General features: G+C 44.6%; 1 protein-coding gene across 3 annotated transcripts in view; it reads left to right on the top strand.

The window, feature by feature from the left end:
* Positions 1–24,605, top strand: part of LOC139992983 (uncharacterized) — a 96,527-nt gene that overhangs the window by 14,369 nt on the left and 57,553 nt on the right. The window contains exon 1 of one of the 3 annotated variants that reach the window (XM_072014336.1): positions 8,818–9,975. The exons of 1 other annotated variant lie outside the window; for it this stretch is intronic. In XM_072014336.1, coding sequence (XP_071870437.1) covers positions 9,943–9,975 — 33 coding nt within the window. In that variant the 5' untranslated portion in view covers positions 8,818–9,942. Of the gene's footprint in view, positions 1–8,817; positions 9,976–24,605 lie in introns of those variants that run through there. One more of the 3 variants, XM_072014328.1, reaches the window with a different exon arrangement.

Below are 24,605 nucleotides of genomic sequence, written 5' to 3'. Positions count from 1 at the left end.
ATGAAAGCTGCAACAAACTCGAGAACAACCTCAATGCGATGGTGACTCTGATACGCGCGAACGAGAATAACGAGGCGATGAAAAGAGCTTTGCGAACGGTAACCCAGTAACCCAATACACGACCGAGAACATCTCAAGCTGAACTGGTATTCTCTCGTCTCTGTTGCCCCTTCACGGTCTACCTGCTGGCTGCACCATGGTTTCTTCTCGCGGCCGAAGAAAAAGGTTTGACCCGCCCGTGGGCGACGGTGATGCAGCGACAATCCTCGTTCAAGCATCCTCGCGAATTATCCTCGCAATAGTCTCGTGGTTACACGCCTCTTGAAAGGTAACAAGTGCCTCGATATAAAATCCACCAGAGAAAACTAAAGAGATAGAACAAATTCATAAGATGTTCTACAGCGAATCGATTTTCGGCCAAGAACCGGGCTCAGTTTTTGCCACGTGAGTTGCCATCATTCACCGTATCGTGAAGTTTAATAACTGAGAAGATGCTTAATATCGCCACATAGGAGGTTGATGATTCACGACGCAATAACTACACTGTACATGATAATTACGCATCAATTAACGTGTCAGGGACTAATACCGCTAAAAGAATAATGTTAATTTATGTACAGGAGTAAGAAACGCAACAGGACACCATGAAAATATACACAATCACGCGGAGCGTGACCTGTGAACACAGTATCTCAACAACAAATAGCAAACCAGATCTCGGCAAACACGTTCAGACATAAAATTACTCGAAAGAAGTATAAAAATGTATAAAGACCAGTAACGTACGCTTATATTACTCATCGAACCGTGACTATGGCCTCTGCTGGACCACGTAAAACACGAAACCGAGAGAGGCGCGCAGATTTTCGCGTTGGTGGTCCACGATCCTTATCGGACCGTTTCTCTTATCCGTCGTTCGATCCATTGTATCCGCGCGGTCGTGGCGATCGTGGTGTACCAATTAAATTAAAGCCAATGGCCTTCCTATCGAGGATCGTAGCGCGAGGGACCTACGGCCACGCGTCCACCTCGGGGAAAAGCGTCGCCGTTAAAGTATGGCGGGCATTACCGAGCCGCGTCGATGACTTATTGTGGGACGCGGGGCAAACGTATGGTTACGCGTACTGGTAATCATTCGTACACATGTTATAATTACCGTTGCGTTGCCGATTAATCACGAGATGGCCGGAACAGACCCGGGCCGGTATTACTTCTTCGCTCTCGACCCAAGCAACCGCTCGTGAATTCGCGACGAGTGATGATTTCGTCTGTCCAAAAAGTTCTCGCACTCGGCACACCCTCTTTCTCTCACGAGAGAGATTTAACGGTATCTCTGGAACAACGCTCGATACCGCGTCGTAAATAATACAACGCCTGGATCGTAATGTATTCTACCAGCGATAATTGGTACCTGAGCACGAGCTTTTATCGCGAGCTTATCGTAATGATACCTTGAGCTTCATCCTCGGTGTCTCCGTAAGATTAAAGTTTGATTAAAACCAGTATGTGGAAAAAATGTATCTACTATATGTATACTAAGAATTACCGTAAATCTATTCGCAAACAGACGAAATTGATGCGATCAATGATACGAACTTAATGATTAACTGGTTCGAATCGCAAAAGAAGATATTCTTGAAAATTTACGTAGCTCTAGGTGGAAGCCATATTCGTAATTATTACGAACAGTTCCCAGAGTTCATCACACGCAGAAAGCGAGTTCGCTAGCTTCTTCAGGCGGCTAGTCGTTAGCCACGACCGAGGGGAGTGAATGCCGCTGGAATTTACGCGAGATTAAGCGCCACGTACGCTAAGCGAGGAGCCGCGAGCGATCGCTTTAAACGCGAAGATTTCACCAAGAAAGGAAGCCCCGGGGATACTCTTTCAAATACCAACGAAATCCCGCCTTGTTGTTTCCCGCGATAATTACCCTATTTTACGAACAAACGCACATTCCAGGTATCGAAAAACTAGGTAATGACTCAACCAAGAAAACATGTTCGTAATTCACCTAATCGTCACGTTGTCAATTTCACCATCGTTCCTATAAATATCGACACAATCGTTACTCATAATAATCTTAGCTTCCTGTACGACGACACTATACGTTCCAAGTAAGTAGATACGCAGACTCACGAAAATATTCAAACACTTGTACGCTCCTTTTATGAATATATAATGTGCGTCACAAATATAATTATGACATACGAGTCTCATTACAATGCTAATGAAATTCCAGTATGTTTCATATAACACATAGGTACGATAGGCAAAGAAATATTTCCTATGGTAACTGGTAACTTATGGTAGATCTTCAAGTACTGAACCAAACCGTGAGCCACACACATATCTTGATGTGTAATGCAAACACGTGACTAGTCTTAAGTTACTGCTAGTACATACAGGATTATCGATGAAGTAATACAGTTATTGAACAGCATCCCTGCTCACCTGCGCGCAAGGTGAAGTTCAAGTACGCGACCGCGATAGGACTTATCCAGCGATCGAGCCGCTCGTGCCTCTCGATTCCGCGATCCTCCACGCCCACGCGCGATCGCTATTCGGTGTACAGCACCGCAGAAGCGACTTATAGGTGGCTGAAAGCTATCTCTCAACGAAGGCAGAATCGAGAAACAGAGTTAATGGGATTGGCTATGGTGTAACGAAACGCAATAAATACGCCTAGAATTCGAAGCAGTCTGACTAGTTGGAAATGTATCCACTGTGGATAAATTTGACCGTGTTACTTGTAGGAGTAATAGGTACGATTTAAAATGTTTCGATATCAAATAAGGATGTCGTTTAGCGAGGGTGAAAGTATCGATTTGTTATTAACTAGTATTAACTATGTCTATAGATAGTTCGTTATAGCGATGATACTTCTTTATATTGATAGGTAAATGGAAAATTTACGTACTGAAAATTTTAAGCTGCTCTTCGATATTAGCAACTCTGAGTGAAAACTTATTGCATAGTCGACTTATATTTTTAAAGCTGGTTATCAAAGTTATCAACAGCTTAGAGACAAAGAGGAGGTAGAAACAGCGTTTCATCTTTGAAAATAAAACCAATATGCATTTATAAGCTTTTATTGAGACAAAGTAGTTAAGCGTAATTAGTAATTAATATTATGGTGGATAAAGTGGTTTTTCGTTATATTTTAGCAAAAAAAAAAAGAAAAATAAATGACAGAACAAATTGTCTTTGTAAACTAATAGAGTGCTCCGTCGTCATTACCTAATGGTGCTCTAAAAACATTTTCCGTTTAAACTGGCTCCGCCCAACGTCACGTTATGACAATAAAGATATAATATCTACGGTTGCCAAACGCGTTCCTGTGGACACGTTACAAGGTGTTCAAAACGGCTTAGGACGTAGTTTATTGCATCCCACGTTTCGCCAACTGGTTTTCGACTTCCTCGTTTTCTCCCCGATTGGCCATCGCCATCAACGAAATCTTGTTTTCGAACCTCGATTCGATCGAATTCGCGCTAGATTTGTTGTTCTTGGATTAGTCGTTGAATCGCTAAAATAAAGAAAAATAAAAGAAAGAAAGGGACCGACGACTGTAAATTAATCGGCATTTCGTTTCGTGACACACACCGGCGCATTCTAACACGCCTACGTGAATTTCTCGTCGGACAATCACGCCCGAAGCGATCAAAATTCAAATCGAAACCGTTTTCATCGCTGATATCGTCGAATCGGCTTTTTGTCACCATCGCGGTACCGGTGAACGATTCCAAATTGCCTTTACAGATTAATCCCTGGCCGACGATAAAATTTACGATCGGTAGACAATCTTGCGTAACGAAAAGATAGCGAACTTCGCCTCCGGTTGTTCCTTCAGATTAGAATCTATCGCTGCTTTACGACACTCCAGTAAAGATCTAGGTTAAGCCTCGCCTGGATTTTACGCCGCTTCGAATCGATTTTTCTATCCGTCTCGGTTTCCTACGTTTTCACGTTTACGAAGCACAGACTTGTTAGCGAGGCTGGAATAGATTGAAACGCCTATACCGTACAAATCGTTATCCTCGTCACTGTCAACACGCTGACCATGATATAGTACCTACTGATAGACAGAAAATACAGGAAGTATTAAAAGGAGACATATGGAAGAGAAAGGAACAAGTGTACCCGCATAAATGAATAATATGAACACAAGAGAAAGTCAAACGAAAGAGCGCGTAGCAAATTAAACTACCATCGTATGTAAATATACTATCAAATCGCAGCGCTGGCTTACATAACCGTTATATTATCTTCGTTTAAATTACCCAACCAAAAAACACCCACCGTTTAATTACACGTCTGTCGTGTCTCGATACCACGCATAAATGATGTAATCACCGATATTACAATTCACGTAACGTACAGAAAAAATACATTAGATGGAGATGGAACACCTGCGAAATCAACGGTTTCCGTCGAACGTGAAGAATCCTGTGGAACGTATCCCGTGGCTCGTATCGACAGCTGCGAACAATGGCTGGATTTCTCAATCGTCCTGGCACGTAATCGATTAGGGTCCTTCTCCATCGAGAGTGCCGCGCTATCGTTGTATCGCGAAGGTGCGCCCAGGCATTCGGCAAGGCTAATTGAATGTGAATCGACGAAAGCCTCTCACGTGTGTGGGATTCGCGTATAATTAACGTTGATCGCGGCAATTGATTCCAGGCGTATCTGTTCGCGTTGCGAAGATTATTTAGTTGGATACGAAACTTGAGGAATCTCTCGTTAGCTCGTAGCTCGTTCGATTTTCCGTATCGACTGTTACACGGTAACGAAGTTTATCGAATTAAAGTGCATCGAGATTCGTTTTTTGCCTCGCCGATTTCTCGCGGCCGAGTCCGTAATTGCTCGTCGAACGTCCGAAGGGACAACGAGCCGAAGGTGATGATTGCACGTTTCGAGAATTATCGCGCACGAATGTTTCGTTTTTGCTTCACGGTTAGAAATGATAATCGCAGGGTGTTTTCTTGGTGTGTTAGTCGATTTGAGAAGATAACCGAATGGTTGCCTGCACGGTGTTACAAACTTTTCACCAAATACGACAGAATTATCTGAAATTATTGTATTGGAAATCGATATCTTATCGTGGGAACTTTTCCCTAAAATTCTCGTTAAAACCTTATATGTAATTTCTGCATATATTATTCGACAAAAGACAAACAGTAAACTCGAACAATTCGAGAGACCACCAGCTGCTACGTAACTCCCCCTCGTCACGCCAATAAACGTAACGCGACACAGGTAAAATGCCACCCTCGCGCAACCTGCGCAACTCTGAACTCGAACGTTAGCCTCGTGGCGTTAGAGAGCTTCGCGCACTGACTCACCTGCATCAGGTTCAAGCGCAAGCGTGCACTCGCCAGACGTGTGCGTGCATTCCCGCTGGAGGTGCACGCGTTGCGGTCGCGCGGCCGCCTTCTTCGTCGCTGCTCTTCGAGTTTCCTGCTCCCCGGCCCCATCCCTGCCCCAACGGGGCCAGTGTAAGTGCGTACATAAGCAAACCTGTTGTTACCGCTCCTCCCCGCCATTATCTCTCTCACGCATCGGCGCCGATTTTTATAGGCGAGGTGATTCACGAGGCAAGTTCATCAAGTCTCCTCCCTTACCTTCCGTGAGCACACAGCCAGAACGCGCTTTCACAAGGATTAGAAAAGAACTCTCGTTGCCCGAGATGTTCTTTGAGTCAAGTGGGAAACTAAGAAATTTGAGAAACTAGGATCTTCCCCTTCTTTTTTTATTCCTCTCTCTATCCGTTTCATTTCTATTAGTATAGCCCAATGTGCTCTTTGCATTTCATACGTAGGAGTTCTGAAGCAATTACCGACATCTTCGGAACCAATACCAAAGATTTTTACGCCTAAGATAGTTTCTACTACTTCCGATATAAGAAGGTTTACGAATTTCTTGTTTCTATTCAACGAGATGTTATAAACGGACAAACGATGTTTGCATCACATATATGTTTCAAGTATTGAATTTGTGTGAAACGGTAGATACGATACTGTAGGACGATGCTTAATCGTAAAATACAATTCTTGAATCGAGTAACGGTATTGGCATTTATGCCGTTCATTAATGTCTCCCGTTGTTTTTACGTCGATCGATAGCGATGCGTCGTACAAAATAATCCACGCATAGATCAGATGAATAAACGATGTTTCTCCGTTTGTCCAAGATTTCTCCAACTCTACCGCATATTCACTTAGATCAACGATGAACAATTTAATGGAATATAAAACTGGTTGATCGTAACTTGCGTCGAAATGGTACTCGATTAATTATTCGCGATTCTATATTTAATAGCCACGATTGTTCAAGCTTAAGCAATACGTTTTACATCACGAAGTCAATTAAACGTCTTGATATTGGCACATGACACGTTTACTTTCTGTCCTGCCTACTTGAATTCTTGCGTAACCCTCGAACGCCAATGAACACGAAAGAACGCGAAAGAAAAAGAGCATACAAAATGATCCTTGAAATTGATGAAAAAATTAATTGAATCTCATGTGGCATGGACGATCAAGAAACATAGAGAATGTCAAATTATAATAGACAGAGAATGGAAACCAAAAATAGAGATAGAAAAGACATCCGGAGCAGTGAGCCGAATGAAAAAAGGGCCGAGGTGCGAGTGGGAGAAAGGCCGAGATACGGTATCGTTATCGTTCCGCTCGAATCTAATACGAATGAAATTCCAAAGCAGCCCGCGTACAAATGGTCGCGGCCACGAGGATGTCCGCAACTTCCTGCTCGACCATTCTGATCAACGACGACGATCAGCTGTTACGCGGCCACCCACACACCCACGTGTGCACCTGAACACACGCCACGCTACGAAGAATCGGCTGCTGGTGAGGACACGTTCGTAACCAGTTCACCGTAAGCAGACATCGGGAAGTGTCTTTTTGTTTACGATTATTACCCCATAATGTTCTTGACGTAGTATGTACTGTCTGTTCTCTGTATGTTCAATGGTAACGTGTACTTTTTGATGGCGCTATTCGTTTCCGTCAAAAAATCGCCCTGGGTTATTTCTGCGTTACGTTTGAACGTCACTGTGAAATGAAAAAGCTTAAGATTGCTGGAAGACGGTATTATTTCTGAACGTTCAAGTCACCGCTAATGGCACAATATAGAGCTACTGTGCTCTGGACGACATGGATTTAATCAGAGTAAATTGATTGTGAAGTAATTTCTTTTTGTGCAAGGAATCTTGAAATTGAACAAATACTTGGATAATGATCGTAAAGGTTACCCGGATATAGAAAAGTAGAAAAGAATGATGATGTTTTTCGATTCACAGATCCACAAATGGCGAGGTTGATCAATTTGGCAATGTTCAAAGACTGCAAGGATCGTTCGAAAAGAAACAAAGAATTCACTATACGGGTGAAGAATTCTAAATCCCCGGGTTCCGTTAATTAAGAAGGAACGCGGGGAAGAAAACATTCAAATATGAATGGATTATTCTTATTTCATCACGTACGAAAGAGCCATGCCGACTTAAAAAAGATCCCGACTTTAATATGACAATATGTATGCCGGGAGTAGGGCGTAATAGAATTCACCTAAATCAAGACTATAATACAAGCAGGGCTGAAACGAGATCTCGGATTATAAAGACAATGACCCCGGCAACGAGTCAGGTAAGGACCGACACAATAATTCAAAAGGACATCTAATTCGTACGAGAAACTCGTTTTTATTCCCGTTACGAGAGAAGAGGTCATCCCGCTGGAAGCGCGGGAAGAAGAAAAAGCTGATGGAAACGAAGAAGAAAAGGAACGGAACGATTGACTGGACAAAGAATAAATTATTATGTTCCACAACTTCCGCCGGCATGGAATCGAAAACGTCTCACTCACAGTGCGTCGTGCTTGCTATCCGCCAAGAGTTATCTAAAAAAGCTTCCAAGCGGAGGAGGTCACCCCTATGTAACCGCGTGTCATGACGAATCAAGAAGAATCTCTGTAAACGAAAACCCGCATGCTCTCCCTCATGTTCTAAACTACTCTGTCCAGAGAAGACAGCAAATCGAGATCGTCGAACGAAGAATTTACCGAACGCCGAACGGAACTAGATGCCTCCAGCTCTATTCATGCTAATGCATTCCATTCGCATTCTTCAGCGCACGGAACTAACGTCAAGAACATACAAGTACTCGTGGTAGAAAGGATATAGCGAGGATGTAAAGTCAGACGATCGATGAGGTCCACAATTTTCAACGATCGGAACAACTAGTCGACAACCATCGGAACCAATTCAGAATCAATTGCTCCTTTATAGTACTTATATGTATTAAAGAAAAAATTGTCTACTCCTCTAAAGAGAAACAGTTGTAACTCGCTTATTTTCTAATCTATATTTTGCAAGCTCCGATTTCTCGCCGTTGAACTAGTAGCGCGAAATTCGATAAATTCAGTGGGTGATTCGATGGACGATTCGATTAACATCAAATTTGAAAGAACTTGAGCAGAATGAGAGATCTTTATTAAGAAATTGCGAGCGAAAAAAATAAGAGCGAGAGTGCCACGAGCCCTCCGGTAGCAAGGGAACGTGTAACCAAAGGGGGTCCATGTATTGGGCGTTCTTTAAGATGGCCGATCTCTTCGCGGCGCGGAATCAATATTGTTGGATTGACTCGATAACGCCTCGTAAATATAATAAAGCCCTTGGAACCTCGTCCCTCTGGATCGTCTGTGGCGCGGGGCAGCGCTGCCTAACAAAGATAATGGTCGAAGCCCTGGGCACCCGGTAGGCCTCTACTATGGAGGGGTTCGATGGAAGGGCCTTACAACCCCCTCTACACAAGTTTCCTACTCGTCTCTGTCGCTCTTTCTTCCCCTGCGTGCTTCTCTCTCCCTCTCTATCGAGCGAAACACGTCGCGGCCAGAGCTGGCGGGCAACGCAACAACCGAGTCAGTGAGACTCAGCCCGAGCCGGCGAACGGTTGGCTCTTGGCGCGTTCTTTGCATCCGTTCGTCCGTTTGTTCGTTCGTCTCGTGTTCTACTGCGATCGTCGACCGTTCTACGAACTCTTCCACGACTGTGTGTGGTCCCTGGATCTGGATTCGCTGGAAGTTCTTGCTCCCCAGAACACGATAAAAACGGGACGATCCTTTCGATCGATACGAAATAGGGAAGATCGAGCGTGACACGAAGTTTGTTGATCACAGGATTCGTCGATCGAAGTTCGGAGATTTTTCGAGTATCACGGAGGACATTGTGGTCGATGTAGTGTCGATTCTAGAAGAAGAAGACTGGAATAGCAACGGAGAGAATTCGACAATGCTGGCGAACGTATAGCGAGCACGCGGAGACTTCGACGACCGGTACGAGGATGTCGCGCGTCGTGGACCACCCTGACCGTCGTTGTCGTCACCGTGTACCGGTGACGACGATCCTCGCGGCGATCTTACGGTGAGATCGCGAGGCCCGCGTGTACGTGTCTCTGCGCGAGCTTTTCCGTGTATAAATAGACTCGATACTCCATCTCGGATTACGAGAAACAGCTCCGATTCGCGAAAGTATACGCGGCCAAGTGTAATCATTTACATGTGAACAGGAAGAAATCCTTGTATCTAACAACCGATACGAGTAATCCAATAAACGTTCCGTGAAAATAGTGTTATGATCGTCAAGAAGGTATCGGTGCACGGTTTCGAAGCAGGGACAAGTTTTAATGGAGTTTGAAAGTGGTGAAAAGTTCGACGAAAAGTGATCGTTTTTCGAACGATGATTCCAGGCATGACAGCTGGTAGTTCGATATCCAGTGCAAGGAGGAAGGCGTGATTGATCGGGGAAACGACGAAGGGAGAAGCAATTGTCAGGAAGTGCAATTTTCGCGATAGTAACGCACGTGTACATGTAAGCTCCTCTTCGCTTCACACGACGCCCGTGGGAAGCTGTACTAATCTCGGATTAATGCACGCTGGAAATCACAGCATGGAGGACATAGTGAGTACATTTCACCTGTCAAACAGCTATTATTTTCGGGAGAGAGAATGAATTTCACTTGAAAATAGTAAAACAACGTCGATGACAGATCGACTGGCGTGTTATTAACGGGGGTCCCAGTTAGACGAGCGTTTGCAGTCTCTTCTCGTGTCACGAGTCGCTTTGCCACCCTTCTAAACGTTGTAAGCGTTGTAATCACAGAGCCCCGCGCAAATGACGTACGATCGCCGAACATTAGCCGCACACGATTGTTAATAATTACAAGATGAAACGCGGAAACGAGCGTGAGTACGTATACATAAGTGAGGTGGTAGCGGGTACTTGGAAAGCCGGGCTACAATTATTGGAAAACAAACATATTCAAATCATTGTAAAAACACTGTGATCCATAAAGAAGCCAACCCTTAGATTATAATCCTTCGAACTGTCGAATTTTCTACACTTATATAAATATAATACCTAAGGCGGTAATTTTATTCTGGTTAGAGTTTACAGAAATTTATCGATTCACAATTGATCTAAATTATTAGCATGGTAGTTGATTCGAAACCAATGCCAGGATGCAGTCTGCATCTTTCCATGTATGAATCTCCTTTCATTCGCATCGATGATGAATGTCTTACGTATCATCTCGCGTAATACTTATTACAACGAAAAAAGAATCGCGAGATTTATTGAATCGATATGCCCGGTTGGTGTAAGTTAGCTAGTACTGATTATAGTCGAAGCGATCACTGACGAGAGTCTAATGGCCGTGTCATTCCGAAACCTATTTCTCGAACAAAACGCACATCATCAAGATTGATAGAACCTTGGTTAATTGAAAAACTCCAAATTAGTTCAGTGTCTGATGATTTCATCGATGGCACTGGAGAATTAAAACTTCGCCTTCGCTCATTTCGCTCATTTCATTGAAAAATTCTTCGGTATTAAAACCACGTCATCTATACCGAGGAACTGAATGTCAAATGACTAAATCTTCATTCCTAAGAGTAATCACTACAAAAAACTTGCAAACTACGTCATCCGAGTTAGACTTTCGAAAAGAGAAGGAAAGGAAACGCGATCCATCGTTCGCCGAGACAACTTTCGCGAGTTAAGCGCGTCAGAATAAATCGCGGTCGGCGAAATCGCACGTGGGAACCGGCGAATTAAAGCGATACAAGAGGAGCGGAGGGAGGCACGTACCTGCCAGAAGTACTCTGGATGGATGAGCGTCGACGGGCGTGACAGCCGGCGTATTAAGGCAGCGACAGACAAATTTCTGAAGCGCGCTCGCAAAAAACGCGGCCGCTCGCGGAGAAGAGAAGTGTTTCGTCCTCGTCCGTACAGAGGAAGGATCGTCGCTCGGTGGCTCGTTACGCCCCGGTCGATTAGTCTTCCGAGGCGACTCCACGTTCGCCGCACTACACGTGCACATCGCGCCGGCTCGCGTACGCCGCGGACAAGCAAATTCATTAAAACCGGTTCATTTAATAGGCGCGCGCATTACGCGCTCGCTGAAATTTCGCCGGCGAGACGAAACGCGCTCTCTCTCGCTGACGAAATACACCGCGTGTCTCCATTTTTCATTCCCTTCGCGGTCTATCTTGTTCGTCGTTGCCGAGGATAGTTAGGAGAAACGGATCGCGTCGAGTATGATGAACCAAGAACAGGATGAAGGACTGACACACATTATGACCACAGCGAAGATCGGAGGAATTGTTTCGATGATGTAGCAATTCTTGATTCGTTCCTTGAATTATGATAAATAATCTTTGCTTCGTTCTTTTTTTTTTTTTTTTTTTGTGAGGATTTTGCGAGTACAACTTCTTTTAAAGTTTTAGATTTACACCTAGAAGATGATCTTCGAGTTCTATTTCAACGTCTTCTGAAATCGCTCAATAGAAAAGCATTCCGGAAGCTGCGCTCAACTTCAGCTTTTTGATCTCGCACAATCATTGCATATTGAACGAACATTGTCGAGATTAATTTGCTAGAAACTAACTGCAAGCTTCTGATTGTAATTCCTATTGCCGGAATACGTTACGTACTTAATATTTCCTACTTGGACGAATTTCGAAAGCGAAGAACACACGATACAAAAGCAGTCACTATCCGGTGTCTCTGGGTGTTCAGTCAATTAGCTCGGTAGAAAGGCTCGCGACGCGCGAGCATGCGTGAAAGCATAGTTCGCATTGGTCGGCTTGCGAGGCTCGTTCGCGCGGGACAATAAGGCGGGGATTGCATATTGTTGTTTATATTTACACGGCACGGCATAAATCTTCGTTTAACTCGCATTCAGCGGACGTTCGAGCGAAATACGGCCGCGCTGCTCGGTGCGACGCGAGCGGATCGGCTGCGAGCCGCGTCACACCGCGCAGCACTTCGTCACGGACAAAGCGCGGTCTTCATTAAAGCTAGCCTCTTTGCGTGCCGGCCAACCATTAAGGACCAAGGACCGGCCTACGACTAATTTGTACTGTAAATGAGATCTCGAGGATCGTTACCCCCCGTGAAACAACGCCGCTTCGAACCGAACCCTCTTTATACACTCTTCCTTTCGGAATTTCTGCTGGATAAGGCGCGATCGTGTTTTCTATGGTCTTGTTTTTTTTTTCAGCGATACAATTTCACCGTGGGAGGGACTCCTTTTCTATCGTAAAATTTATAACTTGTGAAAGTGAATAATTCCGCGTAGGATAGGTACAATTTTATTTCTGGGACCTTTTGCACAATATTTTCGCTAATAATATTAGTTCAGTTGTGCGCAAGAGGATTCTGATAAATTGGTTTCTACTTTAAATTTAAACACTATAAGTTACAGATGTTGAAACAATTGAGACTAAAAAAGTTACATTTTCTTAAATTCTATTGCGTGAATCTCGGCGTAATAAGAGATAGGTGTTAAAATCGGTAACTGGCAATGGAATCACGTACGAGGAACATTCGTTACCGAAGAGCAACGAATCATTGTTCACGAGATACGGTTCACATAGTACCTTAAAATTTCCCATAAATCTCGTCTCGCATGATATTTCATTCTTCCTTTCCGCCGTGCATTTGCACATAGTCATAACGTATAATTAAGACTCACCTTGCAAAGGTTGCAAGCTTGCACTTAACCCGGCGCTCCTCCTCCCGACGATTTCAGCCGAATCGCCGTAATAAAATACACGCACAATGGCCAGATAAGATTTGAAAGCTCATTGTTTAGAGCGGTACCGGAGAAAATACACCTCGATCTCCGTAAATCATCTTGCACAAACATCGTTACAGGCTGTCCAAGATCTGAGGCTTTGCGAATCGCGCGACGTGTACCGAACCTCCCACGTTACAAGGGAGAAACGACTCGATTAGCGGAAACCGCGGTCGCTTAATGGCGGTTTCTCGTCCGGCGATCGTTTCGAATTTTCTCTCGTACACGCTCGTGTACCGATACGGTGTATATACACAGCGAAATATCCGATGGCCGTGGGCCATGATCGGCTCTAACACGCCATGAAATTGCAAGAACGACGACTCCGCTCACCCGCTGGAAATTGCAGTCGTACGTGTTGACCGCTTCGAAGCAGGCGAACTCCGCGAATGACACCGTCTATTCTACCATCGCTGGTAATGACGCTGTTTTACAGATATTAATCACGATATATCGAAGTGAAACGAATCCTCTGTTCGCGACAGCAATCGGCCACTCGCGGCTTTTACACACCACGCGGCTCTTCTATATAATTTCGCCATTTTAAACGCCGGCTTTTAACAGGAGGTAGCGACACACCCTCCAGCTCCAGACTTTTTTTCTCTTTCGGCTCGACTCCTCCGGCGCAACCGAATTACTTTTATTAGGACGAAGTAGCGTGTAATTATAGTCTATGGTAACGGACAGAGGCAATTCCATTCAGTAGTGAAATTGCTGCGGTAATTCTAATTTTTTACACTTCGTTGACTTCCGTGCTACGTGAATAACGAAGAGAAATGGCCTCCAAGTTTGTTCCGATTCTCTAACGCTTCAAAAGTTCATCGAGTATCTTTTTAATCCTTCGACGCGATGGTTTGTGCTTTGAAGCATATAATAGAATTATTTTCTGCTTATTCGGTTTAATAACTTCAATGTAATATCTACATTTCACTCGTTAGAAATAACGAACATAAACGTTCAAATACTTTTGCAAACCACCGTGCAAATAAGAGAATTAAACGTCAGCTCGTTTGACAATTTATTTCCAACGGTGTAATTACTCTTTTACAATCCTTGCAACTTAATTTCATCTGTGTTTTAACAACTCAAGCTTGATCAAAACCTCTCATCCTCGTAAAATACGTACAGAGAAACTTTCCTCGCGGGAAAGTAATGATGATAGACTATCGGATGAAAAAGCACACCGCGCGTTTAAAAGATAAACTTGCAAATGGCACGTATAATGATGCAACAGCCCACAATGATCTCTGCTCATTCCCGCAGAGGTAATTCGTATAATGTTTCCATGAATTGAGACATTAGTTTCAGAGAAACGCATGATCGCGATTCAGGCGCGTGCGTCACGACTGGCAACACAGTTTTTCCGAGTCCCAAAGCTCGCAAGAAGAAGCTGATGACTACCCTCGGGGATGCGTTCGTAGCAATTTTCACCAGGTTCTGACTGACCTACCTGCTTATGCGGCTTGGCTCGATCAAACATACAAACGGATCTCTACCGGAGCATTTATATCGCGGCGGGCTGAGGCGTGCGCAATATTTCGCCTGTCCGCGAGTAGCTTTTATGAAAATACAACTATCAGTAAATTACCGTCGCGAAATTACGAATATCGTGGCTCGTATATCACAGCGATTATTTTACGTACGAACGGAAATTTATCGACCAGATCCAACGCGTTCGTTCGTTCGTTCGTTCTTAACGCAGCGACAGCGCGTAGTTTCACGAGTTATTCATTATCCCGTCTTCTCGCCTGGGAATTTTCGTTCTGGCCCAGCGCGAGAAGCGTTTACTGTTCATTACCAAGAAAGTGACAGTGACTTTAAAAAATATAAGTCATATTTTCTTCTTTTATAACTCTTTTATAAAATTCAATATATTGTCAACCAATCGCGTTTCAACGCTATCTTTGCGTTTGATTAAACATATGCTTTGTAAGTAGCGTAAAAGTCAGAAAATTGACAAAAATGGATTTACCACAACTTTCGATCTTCGAGAATTTTATCGTTCCAAATATGTACCATGAACAATGATCTCAGAATGTATTCCTTTTTCGTGCGTATTCCCCTCACGCTCCGCATAATTTCGGAGCTTTGTTCACGAAAACGACACCGTCTGACACCGCATCGATTATCTACTCTCGAATGCTCGAGCATTCGGCCGAAGATCTAACGCGAATTCGTAAATCTTCCGCGGCCTGTGGTGGCGGCAGCGACACCCTCAATGCTCCCTGAATTCTGATCCGAATCTGGCCGATTTTGTTTCCTCTACGCTCTACACGGTGCTGTTTTTTTTTTCTCAATGTCTCGACCACAACCATTGCGAGTCGCGGTCGCATTCAGAATTCACCAGACCCTGTCGCCAAAGGGGTGGAGCCGCAGGAAACAGTGTCACCGGTATTCTCACCGGATAAATCTCTCTGTCGCCATGTGCTTTCAGAAACGTCATTATCTACATACTGTACACGTGGCTGGTTATGTGTTCTTCGAGTGGAAACGCGGTGCTTTATATTGGCGTTGCGTTGGGGTGCGAGATTATAGCGTGGGAAGGAACACGTGGATGATGATGACTGGACGTAATGCAATTCTCGTAGGGGTGAGGAGGTTAGTCTTTTATCGACAATCCTGGTGAAAGCGAGCTTTGAAGTTTAATCAGGGCAGGCAAGGGAAAAGAAACACAGGCCGAGAATATCTAGGAAGGGTGTTTCAAACTCATAAAGTTCGGAACCGGAATGACATTCATAAATAATTTATCCGGTTTCATAGCATAACCGGTGCAACTACGCAGACCCGTTTCTGTGTTTACTAGCGTCCATTCTTTAGCCTGGATTACAGTAAGAACCGGATCTTTGAATGATTCCAAAGGAATCAACGGTGGTAAAGTGACTTTCGCTGCATCGCAGACGAAAAACGTGATCTACGCGGGTTAAGGAACACGAAATTCAGTTTGAATCGATGGTTTCTACTAATTACAGTGGGCTCTGCTCCAAATCAACGTTTCGTTTTGAGCACGAACGAAATTACGTTGACCCTTGTCCGAGCATATAACTCTTGTACAAGCATAAATGTATTCTATACAGTTAATTATCGTATCCGAATTTAATTACCCAGGAAATCGAACTGGCTTCCGATTAATCGCGACACAAATTACATACACGTCAGTGATTAAAAATAAACGAGAGTTCAATATAATGCAACCGATGGAAGAAAAATGCGAGAGGATCACGCGAACACCGCGAAACACCATATGCCCTCCCCGTGCTCAATTTTATCATCCTGGATCACGAACCTGGAGGCCTTGGTTCGTTATAGTATCACCCTCAATCAGACGAATTCTCTACGCATCTGCCGCGTTCCCCGCAAGGCAGCCGCGCGTGTCCATGCGCCGATGGTGACACGACGACGAAGTTTCCCTGGACTCTTTTTCGATGCCATTCGAGACAGCTGCGTTACTTCCCATCGAGGGTTGAGTGACGTAAACGTTTTACAGTGAGATAATAACCGATCGACCATATTTGTCGAAGGTGGGCTTAAATATTGGCGGACGGATATTTAACCCATTATGAAATCCAATCGTTTATTCGTGTTTGTTCGTGTAATGGAAATAATGGATTATTTTTCGTTATATGGATTCGTGAAAATATAGGAAAGTTGCATAATGCTACCGCCAGTATCGACTAGAAACGAGTTTCTCAATAAAAGCTAAATCGCCACGGCATCACCAAAATTCCATCGACGAATCAGGCGCTCTCCACATTCCACAATCCTCATATCCACAAATTCCCGCTATAGAACTATGTAATCCTGATAATAACAAAATTCTTCAGAATCGAGATATCTACTTTTCTGTTCTTTGATCCTGGGAAACGCCCAATCGCACGGTCAGGGTCGAGCGCATCAACGCAAGAACCGCGCAATGAAAAGTGAGTCAGCGCTAAGCGGAGGCGGCTTGCGCTCAGGTTTCCTCCGTTAGGGACTCGCGCTAATTGGCAGTTATTTCCTATCCTACGTCTACCGGTGTTTACCGTATACGCAGCGGCCGCATGCATATGCATACGAAGCTTCTCTGGAAATTCTTGGACCGATGTGCACGGATTCGCGCGATAGCGTGCCCTGTTGACCCCGACCGACCAAGAGGAACGTATAGTTACCAGCGGCGTGTATCGGTGCACCCTCGTACGGACCACGTTTCACCAGAGAAACTACGCCGCCATTTGCATATCGCGGAGGGTGCCATTGAAAGCTGACAAATCGACATCGTGCGGCTAGTTGAAACTTTTTCTTTTGTAACGAAAAATTTTAGAAAAGCTGGTAATACATAGAACGTACGTATCGTCTTTATCATTTTTATTCAGAAAATTTAACGTAGCTATTCTAATAATATTTCTCTACGTACTACGCTTCGTGATATAATACGCCGTAATTCCGGCCATCACGTGCATCTGTTTATTCCTGACTCGGCTCGTTGCACAGAAAACAGATTACCATCTCGATTAATTAAGGTACCAGGTTTTTAAATTCCCCGTAAAAATTAATCTCCGGCCCTTACGACAGAAGATTTCGATACAGTCCACTTTATCAGATCTCTATGTATGCAGAGAGTTGCAACTCGTTGCAACAGAATACCATAAGTCGTGCGGTATGTGTAGTACGGGTTTTCGACAACAACAGTGGGGCTGGCTAATTTATTAGCGTGTCGCGTCATAACCGGTGATATATCGGTAACGACGGCTGGTATTTTGCTACGGCGAAACGAGGAACGACTACATTTTTGAGATGGTATTAACAAAAACCAGGAGGAGGCAGGGTTACAAGATCCATCGGCGGATGCATGCATATTTATGCAGCGGTGCGGCGGAGGGAGCATTTCTTTCCGCAGCGCTGATGGCTTATAACACCCAGATCATCGCCGGCGCAGAACGCCCTTATAAGATGAATTCGCAAGCAAGAAACGCCATTAGCAGTGTCGAGAAATTTATCTTCTTCGCGCTGGGGACAGAGTCGCGCGGCTTTGGCGAATCAGGCCGACGCGACCATGCGATTACTTAGTCGCGTTATTATCTGCACTTTATCATCGTCAAACGGCGTTGAGACATTTGGAACGCCTCGCGACCTGTATGTCGACGAGCTCGTGGAGCTTGTTCCGTTTTTTCCCCGACTATCACTCTTTAATTGCCTTTCTTTTAATTTCCTCGATATCACGGAGTAGATTAAGCGTACAGGATTTCAAAGTCTTTGCTTTCGTTTGCGATCCTTCTTTTCCATCGTTAAAGTATCTGATACGAAACGGTCTATTCTAAAACATTGCAGAGACTTTTGTTGGTTTTCTGATTTTATGTCGATTGACCGCGCAGTATTTTAATGTGAAATAGTTACAGAAGGGAATAATAATCCGCTTGCAACGTGATAAACTTTAATGTCTTAAAACGATGCCACTAGGATCGCATCGTTACGCGAGGAGAAAGGATCGTTAAATTTAAACTTCAATTATTCGCGAAAAACTCGCCGATTCAGTGACTCGACGCCTTATTACCGAGAAAATTATACCTCGCGCGTTAATCATACCCTTAACGCGACCCCGGCTATGGGTGACGAGTGTTTTCCGCTGCTTTCGTCGCGGCTAAACGAGGTGAAACGGACGCGATAGGAGGAGAAGAAACTACTGGCAACAAACGACGTACACGAGGACAATTCGATGGCCAGCTGGAACGCTCATAGGATTTAATCGTCGCTAGATAAATTCAGCGGCTTCTTAATTAGCGAATCTGATGTTCGCACTGACGAGCGGCCAGACCGTGCGAGATCCGGAGGAAGGAAGAGTAGGAGGAAGAAACACACCGCATACCGGCTCATGCATTATGTATCGTACGGAATACAGCCGGTATTGGACGCCTAGGAACATTTACTGACCGCTCGAACGCCGGTACATGCCACCGGTACCTGCATTTATAGAAGTACGCAAATTGGCTGCAACCGTTCGCTCGCGCGAACAACTCTCGCGCCGTGAGGACGCGAATCGTGGAATCGTTCAACGACGTTCCTCGTATAATTCCACCGGAATAATTATAATTGTTAATCGTCGGGGCCAAGAGATGGAATCCAAGAATCCAGGCGTTGGTATGTTCGCGATTCAACGCGATTGGTATGTTTGGGGATTGTCGTACGTTGTATTCAATGGGGTCGAGGACGCGTGTCATTGTTGTCGACGAAATTGCTGTGGTTTTCTTTCCTTGACGTTGCCAGTGTTTTATATTCGAAGAACTCGAAAGCGAGGTTCGTGAAAGAATGCAAAGTAGTGCGATGAAATATGGTACAGGAAATTGACGTCGGTTTAAAGGCGCACGTAGGTTTAAAGAGATAATAGTGAAATATATCTGGAGTGGTTAATGTAAGAATATTCAAGATTCGAATTGTTAGTTTAGTATAACATGAGTAATTGAACTTTCTCCTATATGTCCGTGCCTAACAGATGACTACATCATTCGTCAGAGTTTTCACACACTTCGTTTCGGTTACATAACACTAAGAACGAGCCTTACAAATGGTTTCGCTGACTCGTTTATAGTCTCATTATAATCGAGTATGTAACGCGCTGGATTTTTACAGAAAAGCTCAAGAAATATGAGTAACTCTCGTTCTTTGGAGTAATAATACCGACTGTTTCCTTAATTGCACACCCACGGCCGACTATAGGAAATTCGAAGATCGAGCATCCATTTGGTTGCTTAACACGAAAAAGCCTGAAGTAATATCGTAGTCACGGGAAGTACTTATAATCAGCCCGTCAAAAGCGAGTCTCTAATGACGGGCTTGTGCAAATCAACCTGTATTCAACGTGTACAATGTTGCAAGAATTTTGATACCGGTGATTAGGTACGTGGAAGTACGATCCTGCAATTCGAAATGCTCGAAACACGTAAGTACACGATGCGGTGTAAGAGGCGGTGCGTTTATGGTTTGGTTCAGGTGGTACGAGAAAAATGATAAAAATCTTCCCTTGGCTCGGTTGCGACACGAGTTCTTTGTGAAATGACGATGTCCAACGTAAATCCCCGTAATCAGATCAGCGTTGAGACATTAACGTATTGTTACCGGTCTGCGAAGGAGGCCTGGTTTCACTCCGTTTGATATGCATCATCTGCCGTGTGCCGGTACGAGTACGTATCGATCGAAACATCGCGGAAATTCCATACCGGTGAACGCAGGATTGCGTGAAATAGAAACGCATTGTTTTCCGTTAACCATTCGAGAGCTGCCGCTCTCTTTAAATATCATAACTTCCCACGTTAAACGCTATCCGCTGAATAGTATGCGTGCGAGGATTCTCAGACGATCGTTCGACGAAGCGCGTGGGCGTGTGTATCTTTTGCTCGTAGCAAACTTCGTTCATCTTTGTATACTTTTTTCTAGAAGGATGCTGACTACATTGATCTAAATTTAACTGGGTTTTTCTCCAGTATGAAGAGCCCGTGGATGTTCTCCAAATGATGTCTAAATTGATTATTGCAATATAATAATACAAACGTTCCTGATATTATCGTAATGTGAACTTTATGAATAACATCTAAATCGCTGAATCGCTCTCGTTTATATAATTTTCTTTTTCTTTTTCTTCCATCACTGTCCAACGTAGATTAGAGGTTGCATTTTGCAGAGAAAGGTCTCGGGTGTAATAACGTTTTCACGCCTCCGCAACCGGACGTGCAGCGAGACAGAACTTTTTTGGCTCGGCCCGTCGACGTAGTTTTTGTGCGAATTTAATTAAATCGTCATCGCGGTCGGTCTAACGAATGCTGATGATTATGATAAATATTCCACGAAGCGAGCGGAACAGGAGCGGTACGCGAGTCGTGAATAGAGTAAACGGAGCTGTTCGTTAAAAAGCCATTAAGTTCTCTCAGCCACCTACGGTTCTATGTTCTCCATGCGTTCTGTAAATTTTACCATTCCCAATGGTAAATAGTAATTACAAGTTTGCTAACAACTTTACGCAATCGTTATTCTATAAATAACAAGGAAAATCATTTAGGATGTTACGTTATGGATTATTACACGAAAGAATCATATCACGAAGATTCGCTCGTTAAACACATACTCTGCTCAACTGCGACCTTTTTCTTTTTCTACCGAAAATTACTCTCAGGTGGTCTGCTTCTTCCAACAAATCCTCTAACCCGTTTCTTCTAACTAAGCACACTCTAGCCGCAAATTATCCACTTGAAATTGACGGAAGAACATCGCGCGTTTACCAGATCCTTCGGATTCCAACGTGTTAATTTAGAAACGGACTTCCCCGGTGGAACACCGGAGCAGCAACAGGAACGCGAATCGTTTCCAAGGAGAGAATGTCGTTGAAGAGGGCCGACACCGGCGATGCACAGCACTTCACGAAACGCTTTACGAGTACGATGATGTATAAATATCCCGCGTGTTAAGCGGTGCACCGGCTCGCGGTACCGCGTTTTCCCCTAGTAAGTACATCGTAGACAAAGGGGCAAAGAACGTAGCGCTGCCGGCATCAATCAGGAGGAAAGAGAAAAGCGGACCAGACATTCCTTTCCACGCGAGAGTATACCCGTTTCGCTATGCTATGCTCTCGTGAATAGCCGTTGGCCTGACTTAACTAACGCCTAACTCGACTTAAGTGCGAGCTAGCCAAGCGTCTAACTGCAGCAGACCTGGCATAAGGAAGAACCAACGAGCGGACAGATTGCGCTGTGGCTAATCGCTCGCGCGAGGGAAAATCGCGGCCTTTCCAAGCTCCTCCCGCGATACATCTCGGCTTCGACGCTTTTGCTTGGTGGTATTCGCGAATAGTATTCCTCTTGCTACCATTTAACTTCAGCGTAAATCGCCAGTTCTATATTTTGTTCTTCAATTTTTTATTTTATAGCGAAGAAATCTGCAATTTCTGTACATCCTCGTTCTTTGACTCGCATCAAAAATACGTCGAACAGCAGCTTTTATAACGTTCTCTGAATATCGTCGCAATTTTGTACGAATCCGTATTATACGAGGATCCACGGTAGTTACCGTGAATCTTAGTAAAGAGCGGATGGAGGACTAAATAGCATGTGGAGGACTTAAATATCGGACCGTGACTTTAACGCGCAGCAGCTTAGGTGAGACAAAGGGAAAGATGCGAGGGAAGGGACAGAAGATACGATAAAAAACGAAGGCTCCCCGACTGTGACGCCCACGCTTAGTCTCGAGTCAAGGCTACGTCAAGTTCAAGGAGAAGAAGACGCCTGTGACGGACCGATCGAACGAGATCGATACATTAGAAGCGCGTACGAACGCATAAGTCGAGGCTCGAGCGTTGTAACTGCAGTTTATGATGACGTTAAATAGCAACAGCCTTGGTACGAGGGTAATAAACTCTATTAATGAGTTTCGTTAATGGTGGCCGACGCTTTGAGTAGCCGGGAAACGCGACGGACTCGATTAGACGTGCTCGCTTTATGTTCTCATTTTCAGATCTACCGATCGTGGAATATTAAAGCTTCGAGTAGAAAAATTACCTTTTCAATTCAGCGTAGCGCATTCATATTAATGCAAACGGATGTTTCGTTCCGCTATTACGAGTCACTGAATCGCATTCGCTCTCCGAATATTATACTTATCCACGGTCGATCATCATTAGTTACGTTTAAGTACATTATTATACTTCGTGTTCACGTTTTTGCGACTACTATCAATCACTTGGACGTTAGAACGATCGTATATTACTCTATCACAATTAATACGACATATGCGTTACTTCGAACAAAACATTTATTATTCAATCGACCATTCTAAAATTAACGTAACATCGATCTATCCCTATTTAACTCTTTAACAATGTTGCAATCGTCAAGTATAGCATTATACATTTCACGTCTTAAATGTCATCATACGTAAGTCAATTATTAATAGTGTTTGCCGTTTAATTACGCTATGAAAAACCGAAACTCTAGTATCTTCCCAGCCCAAACAATCCTCGTAATCTAATTATTCCGACTAACACGTCAGCTGTGAATCGTGCACACATAAAACTCTCGTTTAATCATGATTTATGCCACGTTTTGCGACGATCATTGGAGCCTCGATTCCCTCGATCGTCGATGATCACGCGCTCGCGTACACGTAGCAGTCAAGGCTACCACCGAACGCTGTTATTTGCTGGAAAGTTGCACGAGTATCGGAGGCGAATTGCCCTCGTCTTTCGAGAAAGAGAGAACAAGATATGGTACCAGTGGCCGGCTGCGAGACGAATCACGCGAATTATTTGGTCGAGAAGCAGCGATATGGGACAGCAGCGAACTTTCCACGACCGGCCGATTACCGATTTTCACGCGCGTTTATCCTCGGGGGTCGGTGAAATCGTCGGCCAGGTGATAGGCGACCGTCAGCTGGAACACACGCGCTTGCAGCGATAGGGTCGACAGGAATCCCGTAATTTTCTACGAACGCGTATCGATTTGGTTTTAATCTAAAAGGGGAACGATTGGTTGCGAGAAATAACCGTTTGGCGAGGAGGGTTGGAATTAAGTGTTCAAATATTAGTGGAGCGAGCTGCCGTGTATAATATTAATTTACTTCTTATAAGTTCGCTTTTTATAAGTTTGCTTTTTATAAGTTTTGGCGAAGTAGAGTAATTTCATCGATGGCTTAATCAAAGCGATCACCTCCTCCACGCAGATGTTCCCCCTTCCCCGGAACGCTTTCACCTTATTGTTAGAAGCTGGAAGCTAAGGGAGAGACGCGTCTAAACTCCGGCGGCCGAAACTTAATTGCCCCGTGAGGCAAAAAACGCGCCACATATTTGAAATAATTATACATCGAAAAAGCGACCGCGTCGGACAAAGGGTGTTTTTACGCGTGGATCGTGACGATGGAAAGGAGGGAAGAGGGAAAAAAGAGGGGCAGTAGAACGATCCGGCGTGCTGGTGATGATCACGGAATCACGCGAGAACGCGCGCGCTCGGTAACCTTAAATGACGGGTGGTCGGAATGGACATAGGCCGATCGTGTAATTCGCGGCCCGGATTATTGAGACATCCAGGGAGACCCATTGATCCCCGATGAAGATGTCCGGTGGTTAACGAGAGAGATGAATAGGTGGTGGGCCTCTGGCGTCCGGAGCAGCTCGCTCGAGGGAACGGCAGTGAGAGGCAGCAAGCTCCGACAAAAGCAGCCTCACCGAACACGAAACGCACCGAACACGCTAGAGATTCAAAAAATAAATTGCTCGGTGCAACGGCGCGGCAGCGCGCTCTCTCCTGGATTCGTGGTATGGTTGCTCTCTCGTGTGCTACCCGCAGCGAAATCGTGCGGATCGGTAGGCAAATTAGGAGACCGCGAGGCCCGAAGGCGCGACGGCTTCTAATGGAGACGTTCGAGGGCCGGAGGAACGAGAGGAAGAGAAGAGAGGAGACGAGAGTCGGCGGCAAGGTGGAGAGAGAAAGAGGAGGCGAAC

The sequence above is a fragment of the Bombus fervidus genome, chromosome 2, assembly GCF_041682495.2.
Source record: "Bombus fervidus isolate BK054 chromosome 2, iyBomFerv1, whole genome shotgun sequence".
NCBI classification, from domain to species: domain Eukaryota; kingdom Metazoa; phylum Arthropoda; class Insecta; order Hymenoptera; family Apidae; genus Bombus; species Bombus fervidus.
This window is presented reverse-complemented; position numbering and strand designations above follow the sequence as displayed.